At 38.1% G+C, this 19,105-nt stretch overlaps 1 protein-coding gene across 2 annotated transcripts in view; it reads left to right on the top strand.

Annotated features, from left to right (window-relative positions):
* The first annotated feature begins 7,884 nt into the window (after window positions 1-7,884).
* col5a3a (collagen, type V, alpha 3a) overlaps window positions 7,885-19,105 on the top strand; it is a 44,707-nt gene continuing 33,486 nt past the window's right edge. For both annotated transcript variants that reach the window (XM_026164624.2, XM_026164623.2), the window contains exons 1-4: window positions 7,885-8,186; window positions 17,913-18,077; window positions 18,333-18,546; window positions 18,750-18,912. In XM_026164624.2, coding sequence (XP_026020409.2) covers window positions 8,102-8,186; window positions 17,913-18,077; window positions 18,333-18,546; window positions 18,750-18,912 — 627 coding nt within the window. In that variant the 5' untranslated portion in view covers window positions 7,885-8,101. The remainder of the gene's footprint in view (window positions 8,187-17,912; window positions 18,078-18,332; window positions 18,547-18,749; window positions 18,913-19,105) is intronic.

Raw genomic sequence — 19,105 nt, 5'->3', positions numbered from 1 at the left:
TTTTGAGGTCTGCCCAGATCAACATTTCACTCACTGGACAAAAGAAATGTCATCTGTGTCATCTGTCAAATGCTTTCAAATGCTATTTTGGAAATATATCTTGAGGCCTTCTGCTCAGGGACTGTTCAACCGTAAAGGCCAGACTGGTTAAATTCAGCTAACCTTGTTGAGGTGCTGGCATGTTCTTCCAGGTCCTGAAGCTCTTTGAGAGTGATTTTTGCGTTCTTGGTCACCTCCCAGTTTGCCCTTTTACTCAATACAGCAGGACAACTAGTAGCTTCAAACCTCATCCATTACTGAGGCTACTGCGCTACAAATAATACTTAAGAAATGCTTCTGAATTCCTGGTTTTATTTGCTTTACCCTGATCTATTCGTTTCTTTCTAAATTATTTAGTTTGAAACAGGTGGGCTCCAGTAAAGCTGTATATACATCATGAGGATATTTAAAGCAAACAGGATGCACCCGACTACAGACCAGAGTGCCACAGCAAAAAGTATAAAAACATCTACATATGAGAGATTTTCTTTTTTTTCTCTTTAATAAATTTCTAATCCTTTCTATAAACAAAATTGCACTATTATCATGAGTTCATAAGAGTACATTGGGAAAATGCCAATTATATTCATTTAAAATGATAGTGGAAGGGGTCTGAATGCTTTCTGTGGCTGTTCTATTCAAAATTAGAACACACAGTACAAAAGTGATTGTCATAGACTTCTAGTCATCACTGCTTGTGATAAAGACCATATTTTGCTGACAACACAGAGCAGACTTTCAGCCTACACTGATTGAGACCCAGTTTTTTTCTTGCTGTCTCACAAAGCTAATGACAGCTTATTTAAAACCTAATTGTCACAGTGAAAACAGAAATTAAAATTAGATCATTAAAGTAACAGAATTTGCATTGTCAGATAAACCAGACTTTTACAACAGCAGGTGTTTCAGTGTAAATTAAGGTTATATACTTGGTTATACTCGATCATTTGGCTTACTGATATTTAAGTGCCAGAACAGATCAGTAAAACCATAAGCAACCAAAAGTAGTAATATATGAAAAAAAAAATGCCTATATATTATTCATGGTTCTGCAAAATAAGAAAAAAACTGTGCAATTATTAGCAACAAATTAATGACCTTTTATATTATTTATGGCCCATTGAGGCCTGAGCATATATATAATATATAAAATTGAATAAAACATCACTCAGACCTTAGGAGAAACTAGTCTTAAAGCAAGAGTCGTCTTCACAAAAATAAGTCACCACATAGGCTACTCATTAAAATACATGGACTTTCCAAAATGCATTATTTTTATGTTACAAATCAAATTCAATGAAGCATATATATGGTTCCTTGTCTGTTTATGATATATATAAATGTGTATATTAAAACTACCTGCAGAAACTACAGGAAAATAAATACATATAAGTTTAAAGGAACATTTATTTATGAACATTTTCCTTGATTCACTCTCATAAATATAACACACAGATCAAAATGCAAAGTACAAAAACATTTATACTTTTCTTTAAAGCTTTAAGTTAGTTCACTGAACTGAGCACACACATATAGTCTAATACAGGCTGAGCTATTCTATGACATAGCACTTGATGGGATGGCTTCCATAAAAGAGCCAGGTAGACAGCTGCAAAGGAAAATTAAGTGGATTTTTGGGTCAGTGTCCAGCCAAATTTAAAAGAAAACAGTGAAGTGTAGATCTTCTTACAACCAAAATATATTAAGATCGAAATTGTAAATACATAACAAGAACTAAAAAATAGCATTATAACTACTGGTGGTACCCCTTATTGTCTTTTTTATACATAATTAAATCAAGGTGAAATTAGTTACAAATAGTGAATTATAATAGTGAAGTGATAAGACCTAAAGAAAAATAAACACTAATATATGCAAAATAATTAGGATTTCTTTTTAATTAAACAGATGATAAAGTCAAAAAACATACAAAATCCCCTAATTTCCTTCGGGATTAAGAAAGTATTCTGATTCTGATTCTGATAACATACTCCACTATTTCTTGCTTGAAAATATCTATAAATAGGTTACATTTTGCATTGGATCCCTGCATAGTGATACACGAAGTTGTGGCAACATTTAATACACTATTGACTACTACGTTCTACATTCATAATATCTTTTTTGTTCTTTTATTTTTTACAAAAAAACATTGCCTTCTTGATACATCTGCTGCACATCTAAAAACTCTACCATCAGTTGTGCTAGTTTTAGGTCAACGATTGAATTTTTCTGCCACAAATTTCCTTAATTTATATAAATTGCTTTCCTTTATATAAATCCAACACAAACAACACCTATCTCAACATTAACTATATGATGCATGGGTTTCATCAAGTTACCACAGTTTGATAATAGGTAGGGGTATTGGGAGTAAAACCCAAATTCTTGCCCATTATTGATGGTTGGATGCAAGAAAACAAACATGGTTCCTGACCAATTAAACTGCCGTTAAAGGTGGTTGTTAGGGGGGGAAAGTGTCCCGCATTTGTTAAAATCATTTGTCTATATTTTTTATTTGTTATTTTTCTTATGGAGTCAGTTGTGCTCCTCTGAGAGAGCCCAGATGATCATCTGCCACTGGATACAAGAAGAACTGTACAAGAAAAATTAATGTAAATGTAAATTGCTGGAGTAATGCCTGGACATTCCTCGCATGCTTTTTCTTGTGCCTCTGGACAAAATGGGCAGGTGTAGATGCAGAAAAGGAGGTGTACTGGACAGTCAGTGATGTCCGTCAGCCTCTGAGCTATTTGTGTGGAATGTCAGAGGACTGAGGTGCTAAGACAAAGAAGGAATTCGGAGAGACAAAGGGGAAGGTATAATGCAAGCCCATGCGTGCGTTTCCATGCCATAGGCTTTCTCTGCTTTAAATGCCTTGTTGTAAACCCTCCTCCTCATTTAACCTCAAATGTTCTCCTCTCCACCTTCTCTTCTGCACATCTATACTTGTATGCCTGCAGCATCAAATCCTCATTTCAAGCAGAATGGTTTTCATTATACTTGCTGAGAACTTTTCACCTCACTCAGACACCTCTGAGCACAGCTGTGCCCTAAAGACCCAAATCATCTCTAACCTCATTGCCAAAGTCCAAGTCATGAAAATGGCACTCCTATTCCCTCTAACCCTAACTTTTATAGCTTAATAGTCAATTTCCTGTATACAGACTTTAAGGATACATGAACAGATGCTCCTTGAGCTTCCACTGTTTTTCCAGCTGACAGTATAAAGTTTTCCTCCTTCATAATTGAACATACATTTAGTGATTAGAGACACTGTTCTAAATGTACAGTGAAATTTAAAACTTGTTATAACAAATTAATAGCAAAGCATTTAAACATTTTCCTCTCATTTTTAAAATTTTATGCTTCAAATGTACATTTCTTTCTCTCAGTAATATTTCACGACTTCACATCAAACAGTACCAGGCGTACTTTAATCGTTTTAACCCTCTGTTAGTTGTATCTCAGTGCAGTAACATTAAAAACAAGACAGCTCTGGCTGATGCTCCTGAATGGATAATGGACTCTAGCTGTTTGAAAAGGTCTAGAGGACTGGAATGTTTGCTACAGGTCAGGAGTGGCGCTTTCTGCTCTTTTGTGTCCAGTCTGCAGAGGAGGTGTGGAATGCAAACTTCATGAGAACAGAGGCGAAGAAAGAGAAGAAGGGAAAGAGAAGCTAGGGGTCGATGCACAGGAGGGAGACTCGAAGAGGGGAAGAATGGGTGCAAAGAAAGCAGTGATAGTGTTTGTGGGCTTCTGGGGCAAAAAAAGTGTTAATTGAAGTGCTAAAAGAAAAGCTCACAGGCTGCACCAGAAGAAGAGTTCAAGTTGCTGCTGTAACAGATCACTCAATGAACATACAATGAACAACCTTGACAGCAATTCTAAAAACAAAGTCACAACTCTAAGCACAAAAAATGCCCTTTTTTATAACAGCTCACGATTCTGCATAATTTGGACATCAGCATTCAATATTCAAAGATCAAAAAAAATTGGTTCACAACCCTTTTTTGTGTGGCTACATAAAAAAAGAAACATTTACTATGGCCCTTAATTTCTTTGCATAAATTAAAGGAAAACATTGTCATGCACCTACAGGTTAGTAAAAGGACGGTCAAAAAAGAAAGCAAAGACAAACAACAGCATGGTGCCAGCTGCATCTGATTCTTGCCAAGAAAGTACACAGATGGATCCCTGCGAGGGCTGTTCACTCTTCCACTGTGGAACCATACTGTAACTCTTTAGACCAAATAATTTGCTGATTTTAAATGTCCTCATGGACTGTGGATGACTGCAGCTTTCCAGATATGTGTGGAAGAATTTCATTTGGTGTTGAAATTTTCTTTTTACCGTACCAATTTTCCTCTTAATTACTTTTCTGTCTCGAGAAGAAAGCACAATCATGGTGGCACGGCATAGACAAGGATACACAGGAGGGTAAGCATGAGTGTGGCCATTGGTTCAGCTCATTTAGCCTATTTGTTTGAGCAGCTCATTTAACAGACATGGTCCTTAAATGTTAATTAGTTTAGTCCCCCCCTCCCATCTCTAATGTTTATAATTATCACCAGACTGGCGGTTTTCCTTTAGTTGCCAGCCAAATGCAAAAGTGAAAATTTCCACATACTTCCTTAGAGTCAGAGGAACAATGTGGAAACTGTCACTATAGCAGGATTTGGTAAAGAGCTGTGTAGAGTAGAGTTATATGTTTAATGAAGCAATCCTGCATCCATTCGTTGTTCCAAAAGAACCCACTATGTGATGATTTGGTATATAGGCTAATTGCGGTTATGTGAACACTCTTATGTAAGAGCACATGCTGTCTGATATATTGAAGTCCTATCATCAGCAGACAGTGGGTGGCACGCTCACGTATCTCTTGGGATGCGTTGACAGATCAGGGGTTTTACAGCCTTTGACAGATTAACCTACATTTTTCTCCACAAATAGAGGAAACGTCAGTTGATCGGATAGGGATGTCAGTTGTTTGTTTTTCTTGTGAACTCGCCAACATCCAACCACATCTTTCATTGTTTTAACTAAGAGCACCGAATCCGCATTGCTTCTCTGTGTAATTTGTATTACAGACAGATGTTAGCAGTCTGCAGAGAAAAATGCAACACTTTTTGTCCAAGGCTTAGTCATAATTCTTTCATAAGTAATGGTAATTAAGTCATAGTGGATTAGTTACCACAGTGGCTAAAGTGAATAACATTGTTTTTATATCATTCGTAAATGAATGACACTGAAAGCCCATAAGGAAATAATGTTGTGAGATCCGAGATGCTCTGTAATTCAACTTTTTCATAATGACTGCATACTAGAAAAAAATACTTTAAAAGTATCTTTGATCATAAATCATATTTTGGCATTTTGAGAGAGTCAGTTGTTGTTTCCTTCTGAAAACATACATATTTCTGTTCCTGATTATTGGCCTCTTGTCTTGTTATAGCAAGTTCTCCAACACTGGGAGCAGACAGATCTTACTGAAATCTCGTCTTTGTATCTCTAGTATGTAATACTAAGTGTTCATGTGCTCATCTTGTGGATTACTTGGGTTTTGCAGTAGAGTCTAATACATGATAACAACAGATTTCTTAACTTCCACTCTCTCTGTGATAATGTAATAAAAAACACTGGACAGTTATTTATCAGCAAAGAGTGACCTGCAGAGGGAGAAAGAGTTGCTTTCAGTCTGTCACATGCCTTTAACTTTACACTCCACTACTGTGTTTATAATTTGATCATTTCCAGGAAATAAAAATGTAGAAACAGGAATGTCAGTGATGAAAACTAAAACAGAAACAGATTCTTCATTTGTTTGTTTGTTTTTTCTTCTTCATTTCTTGCCAAACTTCATCTCCAATTTCCTACTTTTAAACTAATAAATGCACACCAAAAAAAAGTCTCTGTGTTTCCTCGTGAGTTGTAATTTGTAGAAAAAGTGGCTCCAGTAGTTCAGGATAAAGAGAATAACTGATTTGGGAGTTTTTTTAAACATCTGTGTGTTTATTGTAAATTTCTTGAAAAGGTAAATCTATTTAAATCATCAGGCTGTTTTATGGATTCTGCTTCATTGAAGATGAGAAAATGCTGCAATGAGTCAAAAGGATCAACCTAATTTTAGTTATCACATTATATGAATAATTATAATTATGCTTGAGTCCCAATTTTCAATTCACGTAGTAAAAATTAATGTCATGTTTTTTTGTTTGTTTGTTTTGAATAAAGGAGAAACTGTAACTTCTTTTGTCCATCGTTATGTGATTTTAAGTTACACAGGACAAAGGTACATAGCACACGCTCTAAAAGTATTTCTCACTCAAAGTTCAGACTACCTATTAGACTCTTAGTAACTATCTGCTAAAAGCTACCAGGAATGTGGCCCTAAATCAGGCTAAAGCTAAACTTGTACTGTGGGAGGTCAGGGAGACTGTTGTTTACCTAACAAATCAACATCAGTGTGTCCAGTCATCTGTTTCTGTCAACGCTCCTCTAATCTCTTGCTACCACTTCTGTACTCTTTCTAATTAGGCCCACACTTATTCCCACAATTTGGACTATTTCACTTTGAGGAAATTCAGGAAATACATTTATATTTCATATTCCTAAAGGTTTTCTTATTTTAAAGAACTTGAAGGAAGATTATTAAATGATAACAAACTTTAATGATACTGAACTTAACAGTTTGAATTTATTTATTTAACCATTAAGAAAAAAAAGAACATATTCTGGATTCAGATCATAGGTCAATGATGTTGAATAATTTGGGGCTTAGCATTTGGCTTGGACTGAAATGATATGGAAACGCTCTGTTGGAAAATGACTGAGTTGAGGCCTTCTACATTCTGTGGTTAGAGGCTCTTTTCCCTTGAGATATTATGACTTGGCTCATTTTGTCTTTAATATTATCTGGGATTTCATCTCCCAGTTATTTTTACAAAAGCCTTCTGTAGCTTGGATTCTAGAATCATTATCTTTGGTAATATTCCAATTAGACAAGGCCTTCACAAGTCTTATCTTAAAGCATGCCTCAACTGAATACAGTTGTCTTGGAATTAATTAGATTTTTGGCAGAATGTATTCAGCTCCCAGAAGTGATGATCGCTACACGTTTGAGCTCAGATGACTGGGAAAGATGTCACCTATACCTAAGACATTTCTTCTCATTCCTCTTAGCAGCGTTAAACAGAAATTACTTCTTGATATTTTAAGTCAGATTAACTGGCATTTAAAAATTGCAAAAAAGTGAGACAATGTGGATGTTTGTGTTTTGTGCAGATAGAGCCCTGCTATTTTCTCGTGGGTTTGACTAAATTAGAGACATCTACTATGGGATAGCCACTAAAATTAAAGTTAGGACCCGCCCAGCCCCTTTTATTAATTTCTAAAAGGATGACTCTGAGCTGTGGTGGGCTCATTCTCTGAGTTCATTCAGCCAATAAACAAACAGTGTTCAAGCAAAATAACAATAATGAAATACTGACATTTACATATATTAAAAAAGATATTACCATCAACATGAGCATTCGTAGGGTCATTGTTACGTAAAATAAAAATACGAAAAATTCCAGTGATCCGTTTTTAAAAATCTTGTATCTAATTGACTCAGGTGTCATCCTGTTCTAATTTAGTTCTGCAAAAAAAATCTATATGACAAGTTACCAGGTAAATTTGTTGTACTTTACACGCTGTCTGTGGGTAATGACAACCTCTCAGAAGTGGGAACTGACAAATTACGCGAGTAATAAACGTGATTTATCATGGAGTCCCTGGAGGCGCACCGCGCAGCCATGCGACGCAGTGCACCGTCCTGTGGGAGGGACAAGGCGGAGGAGGAGAACAGGGAGGGAAGGAGTGATGGCGAGAGGGAGAAATTGAATTAGAGGAGCAGAGCGAACCTCAGAGAAGACACCACAACAAAACTTCTCAACAGTCAAGCAAGTGGAGCTGCACACTGGCTTGTCTCCTTTTCTTCGCGCATGGCTGCCTAGTTCCAGCAGCAACAACGCCTGCAGTCTAAAGTTTTGGGTCTGGAAACAGGTCCCCGCATTGAAAGATGGACCATTTAATAAGGACCTGGTCGCGCTGGAGACTAACACTGTTTCTGTTTGTTCTGCTTCATGTAACAACGACACAAGCGGGTAAAGTATTTAGCTGGACACTCAAATGTACAATACAGATCCTTGAAAATGCAAAAATGTTTTTTATGCCCCCTTATAGACTTTTCTGTTGTCTGATTGACGCTTTGTCCCCTTCATCTAAGTTTCCCTGACTATTTTTAAAGACTCTTTTATTGATAACTTGGCCTTTAGCCAACACAAAGTTATTAGCGCAGATCTTCACACCTTCATCTTAGATTCAGTTTGGTTCCTGGTGTGTTAGACTCATTTAAATCTTTGCAAATGGTTTGTTGATGCTGCTACGTGTTCTACAGAGTCGCTTCGGGCTGGGATTAAAATTGCAAGCTGACTCAAATGACTTTTAGAAGTTGTCGGAATGCTTGAGAGGTGTGCAGATGATTGTAATATAACCCCTTCTTGCATATGACAGATTAATTATCCGCCTCATTGCACTGGGAGGGTATTTAGCAGCTTCCTCAGCTTTTCCTGTTCTTGTTGCATTTTAATCAAAGATATTTCCAAGATTTGAATTGGGCTATGTCCTTCATGCGTCAGGTGTAAATCAGCGATTTAAGGAGATGTGTGATGTCATGTTTGAGTTTGCTTGTGACCGGCGTCGGTTTACTGTGAAAGAGGGTATGACGTTGGCTTGCGAATGGCTGAAACACTGCAAGTGGGCAGATTAAAATTCCTTCCATAGATCTGTTTAATGCACACAGATCTTAAATTAATGCACATATTACTACTGCCTTCCTGATTCTGGTACACTTTTATAGTGATGTATTTTATTGCAGACTTGAATCTCAGATCACATTTGCACAGTAACTGATATGACCCACTTCCACTATGGTGGAATGTAATCATTGGACACATTTTCCAGTTATCCACCTGCAAAAAAGAAGACATCTGGTGACTATCAAACAGCTGTATCTGTCTGTCACAGTGTCCAGGCCTTCACATTTGTTGCACTTTCAAAAATAAATAAATAAAAACCAGCCATTGATGCAGCCATTTTAAGAGTTGCTTGTTGCCGACATGGCAAGTAGCTCACTTCTAATTGTCACCCACGCAGGTCTCTGGCACAAGTATCATTAACTGATGCAGACTACTTCTTTACAAGAGTTGCAGTTTACAGATTTGGTGATGAAGGGATTTTGTGGTCTTTCCAAAGTAGTTACACATATTTTGTTGTCAGTCTTGGTTTTTTGGCTTCACCTACTTTTATGACTGGCAAGATTTTTGGAATTCATTGGCTCAAACAACATCAAGAGAGGAGGAAGTGAGCCAATAGACACAAGTGGCATTCAGGCGGCACAGCGGTTGTCCATGGTGTCCATTGCTTTCTATTGAGGATCTGTGAAGTGAGAGCCTCACATGATTAAAAGAGTGAATAGGACATATGGTGGTACAGATATGACAGTCTTAGATATGCACATGTGGCTGATAATGTGTGTGTCTTGTGCCTGTGAATTTAAGCATGCATGTGTGTGTGTGTGTGTGTGTGTGTTTGTTGTGTGTACTGCAGTTCAAGAATGTTTTCCCATATGCTTTCTGTGTGTGTTCGGGAGATGAGAGAGTACTTTGTAGTCATGTTTGCTAACAGGAAGTGCGATGTTCTTGGACATGTGCATGGTTCATTTCTTTTAGAATCCTCTGTTGTGCTGCCTCGATGTGTTTCTGCTCAGTTTTGTTTTCTTTGTTTTCTTTTTTTAGTCCGCTCAAAGTCTGGGTGTATGGGATATTTGTTTTTATTTTATGTGCCTTATCACATCATTTACATCATCTTGCTCCTCTTGCTTTTGCCTGTGATAGGGGGCAAATTGTGCATACAGCCCCCTCACTGTGTCCCGTTTGATTCAGTCTTCTTGCCGATCCTTCACCAGACTCCCAAAGGATGGCAGCAAAGCTTGTTCGCCTTTGATCCAGCAACAAATTACTGGCAAATAAAAACACATGAAAAAAGGCTGCTGCATTTATCAGCATAGAGAATGAGAAAAGAGGCATTACAGCTCTAGTGTTAGTTCCTGCGAAATGAGTTCAAGCTATTCTAATTGAATCATTAAACATGAGAAGTGTTAGATATGCTGATATCTGTCCTTACTTGCTGATGCTGCAAGTATCACATCAAAACTGCTTCTCTGACATTGTGATGAAGCAGACTGTTTGGAATTCCCCCAAGTGTTTAATCTTTAGATATGATGCCTATACGCTTTGTGGCGCCAAACCTCAATCTATAGTATTCAATGGACATCTGGCTTCCAGAAACTCCCTTCCCCTCAGGCTTCTATGACTCTGAGTTCCTGATCACTGGATGCTCCAAGCAGCTTTTTGGGAGACTAGCTGGAACGGCTTCCTGTGGACTGTCATTTGCTTTAATATCCACATTTCTGAACTTCAGAAAAGTTATTTCAAAGTCATCCATCACGTGCACCATCTCTGAATAATCGTTAAGAGTTCCTATCAAAGTCATTTAAAACCATGTACAACCACTAACATTGCAGTAATCTTGGTCTCTGAGTTCCACTTATACTGTTTCTCTGGAGCAAAAATGAAATAGTCATGTCTGTACCTGTATTACACATAGTTTGTGAATATTTTATTTTATAATACTGTGTTCTGCTTTGATTTTAGAAACCCTGTTGCTCTCCATAAAGCTGCCTTAATGTTATGTATCAAAGTCTAGATGACAGCTTGCGTTTGAAACTAAAATGGGCTTGGTCATGCATAGATGTGCATGTTTTTTCCTCACTATTGCCCAGGGCTTGATGATTTGAATCAACAAGGACCATTGTGAGCCTTGCAGTAGATAATGGATTTACATTAGTGAAAGAAAGTCCTGACAAGCCTAGTAGTATAAATGTGTGTGTTTCTATGTATGTTTGTGTGTATTGCCTGTCCAGTTATGGGCCTTCATGGGCAGGTGTTTTCTCTATGGGCCAAACAGCTTTTGGCCTGTTAGCCTGTCGTGCTGTGAGCAAACATGAGCAAAACAAACTGTGGAGACTGAAGAATGTGGTACTGATGTGAACTGGAGCAAAATGTGTAACTGGATTCCACCATTTAGTGTCAACACAAAAAGTATTACTGATGTGGGCATTAGCCCAAACAACCACATATGCCCAGTGACCTACATTGACAATCAGCAATGTTGTTGTAATATTTGTTTCCGTTCACCTGTTTGGATTGTTTTGAGCGTAGACTTGAGATAGATCAAGTTCTTATTATGAAGAGAGCATATGATAGATACCTGGTTTACATAATACAGAACACTTAATATTCAATTAGGTTGTCCGGTTTACTCACATCCTTGCTTTGATTGACCCCATTAATAGGACTTCCTAACTCGTTACCCCTGAGAAAATGATTAACAAAAATTCCCAGCCACCATCTGTGCAACTGCTGACTTGACACGCTCCTAAACTGTCAGTGATAACCAAAAGCAGATCTATAAACACAACAAATTCAGTGTAATAAATATCTCTGCATTTTTATGCACTGCAGGCTTTCAAAATAATACTTTGACTTGACTCCGACCACACCCATCATATTGACAAAATCCGGTCAAAGACATACAGACAGGCATTGAAGCTTCTGCCAAAAAATCAAAATGACAATGACGTTCCCCACCCCCAAGGTGTATCTTAGAGCAAATTTTGCCATGATGACACTGTGAAACACACTTTCTTAGACAGTCACATGCTGTGGAAAAAAAGCACTTAAGTTGGCTTGGCAGGGTAACAATATTTATCCATACATCTGATAAGGAGGACTTTGGGTGTTTGTTTCTGGTGCCCTTTACTAAAAAGTCTCTTTGTGGGCTGTTACATATTTCTCTTCATAGTCAACCTTTATTTTGGTCACCAGTGTGATGACTTTATCTTGCCCACAGACAAGCAGCCAGACAGACAGACATAATCCTATCACCCACAACATTTAAACCATTGCCATGTTGTATAAATGACACAGATCATCTTGTTCAAATGCAGTAGTCTTCTGCAAAACCTTGAGTCCTTGGTCCTGGCATTCGTGTGGGATACTCTCACCTACACATTGCTCCAGACCAAACACAACCCCAAAGGCAAAGGCATTCTCTCAAAACAGCAGCTTCCCCAGCATTAAACAGCGCACCCTCCACAACTCAAAAATGGCACAGGGACAGCTTGAGGAACACAACAAAAAGCCCAAGGCACTGATCCAGCCTCCAGAATCCCCGGATCCTAAGCTCAGAGAGATTCAGCTGAATGTGCCAGAACAAGCCTGATCCACACATGCACACAGATCTCTAAAGATCCTTTGACTATGACTGATGATTTAATGGCACGAGAGATATTTAGTCAATACTAGGTTATTGTGGCCTCAGTATATAAGCAATGTCCAAAGAATGAAAAAAATGCTTTTGCAGTAGTTTGCACAAATGTATTCTTGTGCTTCAGTTACTTTTATTTATAAGCAAACGAGTAAAGTGTTTGACACAGTAATTAATTTAGTGAGAGAGAAACTGTTACAAAGGCAGTGTTCCAAAGTGCTTTTCTCTTCCTCTGGGAATGTTAAAGCTAGAACTGAGCTATAAACAGTTTTTGTCTATTCTGCTGTGACTAGGTGTGCAGACAGTTTATTATTCTTTTTCTGTGCTTGCGTGTCTCTTCTGCATGCATTAGCTCTCTGCAGCTCAGAGAGTTCCTGTCCACACACAGTCGTGACCCAGACAAAAGGTCACACCAAGTCTTAATTAGATTAAAGGCCATTTTTCTTGCAGCCACGGGGGAAAATGTGTCTGGATTTATTCGACCACTGTGTCTGTCATCATTTTCAATACCATTCAATATTTTACAACATTTCCCATTTTCTGAAGAAATTCTGTCACAACAGCAGATTTTGTGGTGAGTTGGATTTTAATAAATAGATTTTAGATGGATTTCATATACCCATCTAAAAAGAATAATTCACTGCCTGTGTATTTCAGCTTCATGTGCACATGTTTTCTGTCTCATTTGTTATAAGCTACATCTGAAAAGTATTTCAGTCTTTAAATGTGAGATTCTCTTCCTCCACTCATCTCAGGGTGTGGCCCAAGATACTATGGGAAGTTCTTATTGCTGAGATTTCTTCCTGGCTGCATTTCTTTTTAAAAGTCCCCAGTTTCAGGATTCAGTACTTTTTGACAGAGTAGTGTGTGTGTGAGGGGTATTTTCAGGGATGGTTGTGAGCGTAGGTGGTATGAGTCACAGAGAATGTCTTTGGAGACATTTGCTTTTCAAACACAGAGAACACATTATGTTTATCTACGACTGAAGTGGTGCTAAGTTGTATGACCGCAGGCGATGGAGAGATTATGTCAAGTGTCACACAGCCAGAGAAGGCACAGAGAGATGTGGATTGTTTGGCTGTATTTACATGGGAACTCTGAGTTGGACTGCAGAGCTTTTTACTATGAGGAAAACTGTGCCTGTCATTCTTGTGGGGCAGACATGGTGTTCTCAAAGATAAAAGTACAAACAAAAAAACAGACTGACAAGTGTCTTACGGCATTGAACTGTATGCATTTATATGGATGATTGTGTATCATCATATAGTGTTCAGTGCATGTTAGCTGTGAGTATTCTCAAAAAATGCCTGGTGTCTGTGCAATTGCTGGACATTTCAGCCCTTTTCCAAACAGTCTGACCTTTTGGCGTGATTGGAAAACATTCTGAGTCATCAGTCCTTTGAGAATTTCTGATGCTGTTTCACAGCACATTCAGCCAAATGGTGGGGACCGTTTTTGTTTATCAGTAGCCCGTACCAGATGTTCTCTTTTATGCTCAGCTACTCTTCCCAAGTTTCTGTAGAATTAACATAATTTGAAGGGTGAGGTAAGGGCACGAATACTGCAAAGCATAATGAGATGCGAGCAGAACCTGTTCAGACAGTCAGTGCTGCAGGATAGGTAAGGAGGATGCAAGAACTGACACAACTCAAGGTGACATAAGAGACTCCAAAGCAGGGAATAGATAACATTCTTTCACTGATCCAGACTTCATTTGGCAATCTTCCACCACTCTTAGTTCTTCCTTTTATGCCAGATAAGGTGTGAGGTGAAATAGGGATAGTCATCCTTAAATCTATCAAGCTGTAACAGCAGTGAAAGTTTGATTGATTTAAGGACATAGGAAGTCAGGACAGTGACTTCCTATGCCCTCTGAGTCAGCTTACCAAACAGATCCATGGCCATTTCTTTTCTCTTTCTTTCAGTGTAGCCCATTAAATTGATGGATGGATCCTTTTCGAAGGAGTTCCTGCTGCTTGTCTCAGAGTTTTCCCCGTGACATTGTTGTGTTTTCCCACTTTTCTTTGTTATCTTGTGAAAGACAGAGGTCAAGAGTCTCCTGTCAGTCCATACTTAAAAAAATGTTTGGAATTGGTCAACAGCTTTAAAGCTCATAGTGATTAGAGGAAAAAAAATCTTCTATGACTCAGTAGTTGCATTATTAAATGAATCTGTGGATGGTAATTTAACAATTGTGCTCAAAAGCAAATTATATTAGCTTACATTGGTCATTTTGTCAGGTGCTGGTCTAAATTCTGCTGACAGAATGTTACAAATCCTCTATAATTAAAACCACAAGACTTTAGTTTAAAACATTATTCAGACTGTTCCAAACATCATTGCCTCATGACCTCGCATCCTCAGACAGAGGAACATTGTGTGTATACTGGATTTGGACTTACGTTTGCAAAGGAAATTGATTTGCAGTCAGGAATCAAACAAGGCCACACCAGAGCAATGAAGAACTCTCTTGGGATTAGACAGAGAATCTACCAATTCAATGAAATACAAACATTAAGGATTAGATCCCAGACATGAGGAGAAGTCCAAAGTAAACTTTTGTTAGAAATAAAGACAGAAATGTAAACGCTTAACTATTTAGTGAGAATTTAGCTGGATGAAAAAAGGGGACTCTAGAGTGCTACGTCTTTTGCTTCTCCATAGGCAGTCAACAGAGAGTTTTTGGTCATCCATCCATCTGACCATCAATTTGCACCATGGTGTGGTGGTTATAGGTTGTCATTGATGTCGCGTGGCAAAATGTTTTGGTTTTGGCTTTACTAGTTGGCTGTTCTGTACATGGATTCACTTTGGCTTTCTATCACAGTCCAAAGACACGTTAGGCTACTTGGTGGTTCTGGATTGGTCATTAGAATGAATGTGAGGATGAATTGTTTTCTGGCATCATATGGTCGGCTGGTTGCATGTTTAAGGTTCAGCGTGCCCTATCTCTTCTCCTGACAGCTGTGATTGGCTCCTGCAACCCTGAACTGCACATGCAGTTAAGAAAATTCCTTTTTTTTTTTTTTTTTGGTGACTTGCTTATATTAAGTGTCACAAAGGTGAACTGATTATAACAAGTTCATTTTGGTAGCAAATTTAACCAGCAGGACAGCGCATATAATTTTTTATTGATCACATCTCAATAATAATTCAAAGAGTCTTGCTATGCTTTTCCTACCCATCTGTTTATTGCCTCTCTCAGCACCTGATCCTGTAATATACGTAATATGTGCTTAATTTATTATGTCACTCTTCTCTGCCTAATTATACTCACGAGTTCAAATTAAAAAACATGTTTTTCTAATATTTCTTTCAAAGTAAGCAAAATCTTTAGAAGGAAAACTGAGCTTAGTAAATATCAAATTTATAAATTAAAGGTACAACTAAATGCATTTTTTTTTGTGTATTTTCAATAGTAACTATGGCTATAGATGTTAGTGTGCAGGGATTGGTAGAAGAGAAGCTGTGTGTTGTAATGAAGTCATTTAATAAGTTTCAGTATAAATGTATTTTTGCAGGGAATAAATAAATAAATAAATTGATTAAAGCATTATTACGTGTGTAATGCTACATGTAAGGATTACATACATAAATACACTGCCATTAGCCATTTGTCATTATTTTTCAACCTGATGGTTGTACGCAGCAAAGAGACATACAAGATAATATGAAATTAATACAATTATAGTGTTAACTCAGGTACCTCTAACATATCTCTGTGATACTATTGTTGATAATTTTGAGGTATTGAGGAAAACTCTTAAAACGTTGCACAGTGAAAATAACAAGAACTAACACAGCCTCCCTAAAGATATGAGAATATGAGAAACTGAAAACCACAACCAGAAATTTGCAACAGGAAGGAATGCCAGTCCTCAATCAGGTTATAAGTGTGGGCAGTGTGTGGGAGTAAAACAGTGCAAAGTTTCTGTTGAAAGAAGATAGGACCTTCTGTAACTACTTAATTTACAAAGCTTGTTTAAAACTGCGCATAAATGCAAAATTTAATCTTTGAGATCTTAAACACTTTTAGATCTGTCCTTTTTGTTTTACATTGTTCAAGCCTGGCTACTAGCTTTACAACCCTGTTGCCATGCTGGCTTTCTGAGAGGGTGAGCTCCCAGAGCTTATTTGAATAAAGGATGTATGCTATGCAAATAAATAATGGCATAAAATGTAACACAGTGTTTTTTTCGGTAAGCACTGTCTGGACAACAGTAAACTCATTCCATATGTTTAATTAACAAGGAGATAAAAGGAGAGTTCTGTTCGAGGGACAAGAGCTTCAGGAGGCAATTTGGGTTTAGGATCCTCATTTCAGATGCCTGGAATGCTAAGTGCTGAGTGGCTCTCTCTAGCAGCTGGTGGGGGACTGGCTGCACACAAAGCTCTGATCCTGGCTAATGCTCATAGCAGCATTTTATCAGCGGAACATCTAAAATTACACGAACAGCATACAGCACAGGCTCATTATAATGAGAGAGACTTAATACTGGAGTACATTTCATATCCGTCAGGCCAAAAGTTGCTCTGCTTATTGCAAATAAGTATAATTTAATGATATATGCGTTTACATGAAAACAAATTCTTACTTTCAAGATTTTTCTTGCTTGATGTAGTAATGAAGTTTAGTCCATTTAGATTTCAACAGCTTTGGAATGAGTCATTTTACTGTGATCAGGTACCGTCATGGTATTAATTTGATTTCTTTGTCTATTGTTCAGATAAGTGCAAAGGGAATTTCATGGGAATAAAAGAAGTGTCACCCCGTTACCATAGATGTTACATTTTTCAGGAAAAAAATTAATATTAAAATTAGATATCTTACTTAAATATGTTTAAGTAATGAATCACTGATGAACTAATTTAAACCAGTGAATTGTTCAGTGTGATAAACAAGATGGGGGGCATATTGCTGCTAGCTGCTGCAGGGTGAGTGGTGTGCAGGTGTCAGCTGCCAGGTGTGCTAGAGCAGGATTATGGTTAGGCTTTGTACTACCCCAGTCCTATAATAACACCCACAGTAGTCTGGCCACCTGCCGCCACATCTCAGAGGAGCTTTTCTCTTCCGACTCCTAGGAAGCAGGAAGGCTCCACACTTTCAAACAAGCTTCCAGCCTCATTAAACCCTGCCTTTCAGCTTGGTAGCAACCAGCACTTAACTCAGCCAGACACAAAAGTGCTGTCACACTGGCAGAATTTAAGTTTTAAAGTGACAAGCAAAAACACAACCTCCACTCAGCATGTTTATTATAGTTCTTTATACAAGAATACAGAAATAAAGCTAAAATATGGAAGTCAGGCAAGTTAACATCACCTTGTTGAAAGAGAGAAAATTAGCTTCAGTTTATGAGAAACAAAAAAACCCACTAAATTGTTTTATCTGATGTAGAACTACAGACAGATGGCTAATTTCTTTTCTTTTCTTTCACTTCCAGCTAATTCCATTGATGTTCTGCAAATGCTGAAGCTGTCAGAGAACATGGAGGGGGTGTCCTTGGAGGCTGGTCTCTGCACCAGCAGGAGAGACACAGAGGAGACAGACCTGGCCTACAGGATCAAAAAGATCCAGCTCAGTGCTCCCACCAAACAGCTCTTCCCTGGTAATGGGCTATTTTTTTTTCCTACAAGACCTTATACAGAGTAGTTTTTCAATGTAATATAAAGAAAGAAACTCCATGAGAAGTATGAACAAACTCCACGTACTGCTCCTCCTGGGCTGACGTCTTTCATTGGCAATAGTTTTTACCATTATTATTTCTACTCAGTTGTCACTATAGTGAGGGTGACGGGTCCCTGCTGTGCTCTCTCTTGTATGACTTATCAACTCTCTCCTGTTGTCTCCTCTCTCCCTTCAGATACCACATTTCCTGAGAATTTCTCCCTGATGACTACCATGCGAGCTAAAGAGGGCTCCCAGTTTTTCCTGCTTTCGCTGTATGATGACCAGGGAGTACAACAGCTGGGGCTCGAAGTAGGCCGGTCACCTGTCTTCCTATATGAGGATCAGGACGGGCAGCCAGCACCAGAACTGTACCCCATTTTCAAGAAGGTCAACTTTGCTGATGGAAAGTGGGTAGTTTGAGGGCTGATATCTTCTACATAAGACCTATAAAAATTTAGAGTGAAGGTGATTTGTGTGTTTGGTAGATCAAACCAGCGCACCAGCATAAATACATAAATGATATTAACTGCATTTGCAATAACTTTCTTAATCCTTCAACAGACAAAGGTTAGCAGCTTGTTAAGTTTCCCTTTATCTTTGTTTCTTTCAGATGGCACCGGATAGCCTATAGTGTGCAGGATAAAACTGTGACCCTTTACTTGGATTGCAAGAAAGTAGAGACCGTTGAACTGCTGCGAGGGGACAATGCTGTAGTCAGCACAGAGGGTGTCACTGTGTTTGGGACACGGCTGCTGGATGAAGAAATATTTGAGGTAGGGCATTGTGAAAAAATAAAGCTCAAATCTAAATGTTTCTATAGTTTTTCAGGCAGTACAATTTTCTGTTTTTTTTTTTATTTGTTTGTTTTGGGTTTTTTAGTATTCACTCAAGATTTCTGCACATCTGTTTAAGCAGACAAAAAATAAAAGTTTGAATAGATTATTTTTACGTTGGCTATGAATTGTT

Source organism: Astatotilapia calliptera, chromosome 4 (genome assembly GCF_964374335.1).
Source record: "Astatotilapia calliptera chromosome 4, fAstCal68.1, whole genome shotgun sequence".
NCBI classification, from domain to species: domain Eukaryota; kingdom Metazoa; phylum Chordata; class Actinopteri; order Cichliformes; family Cichlidae; genus Astatotilapia; species Astatotilapia calliptera.
This window is presented reverse-complemented; position numbering and strand designations above follow the sequence as displayed.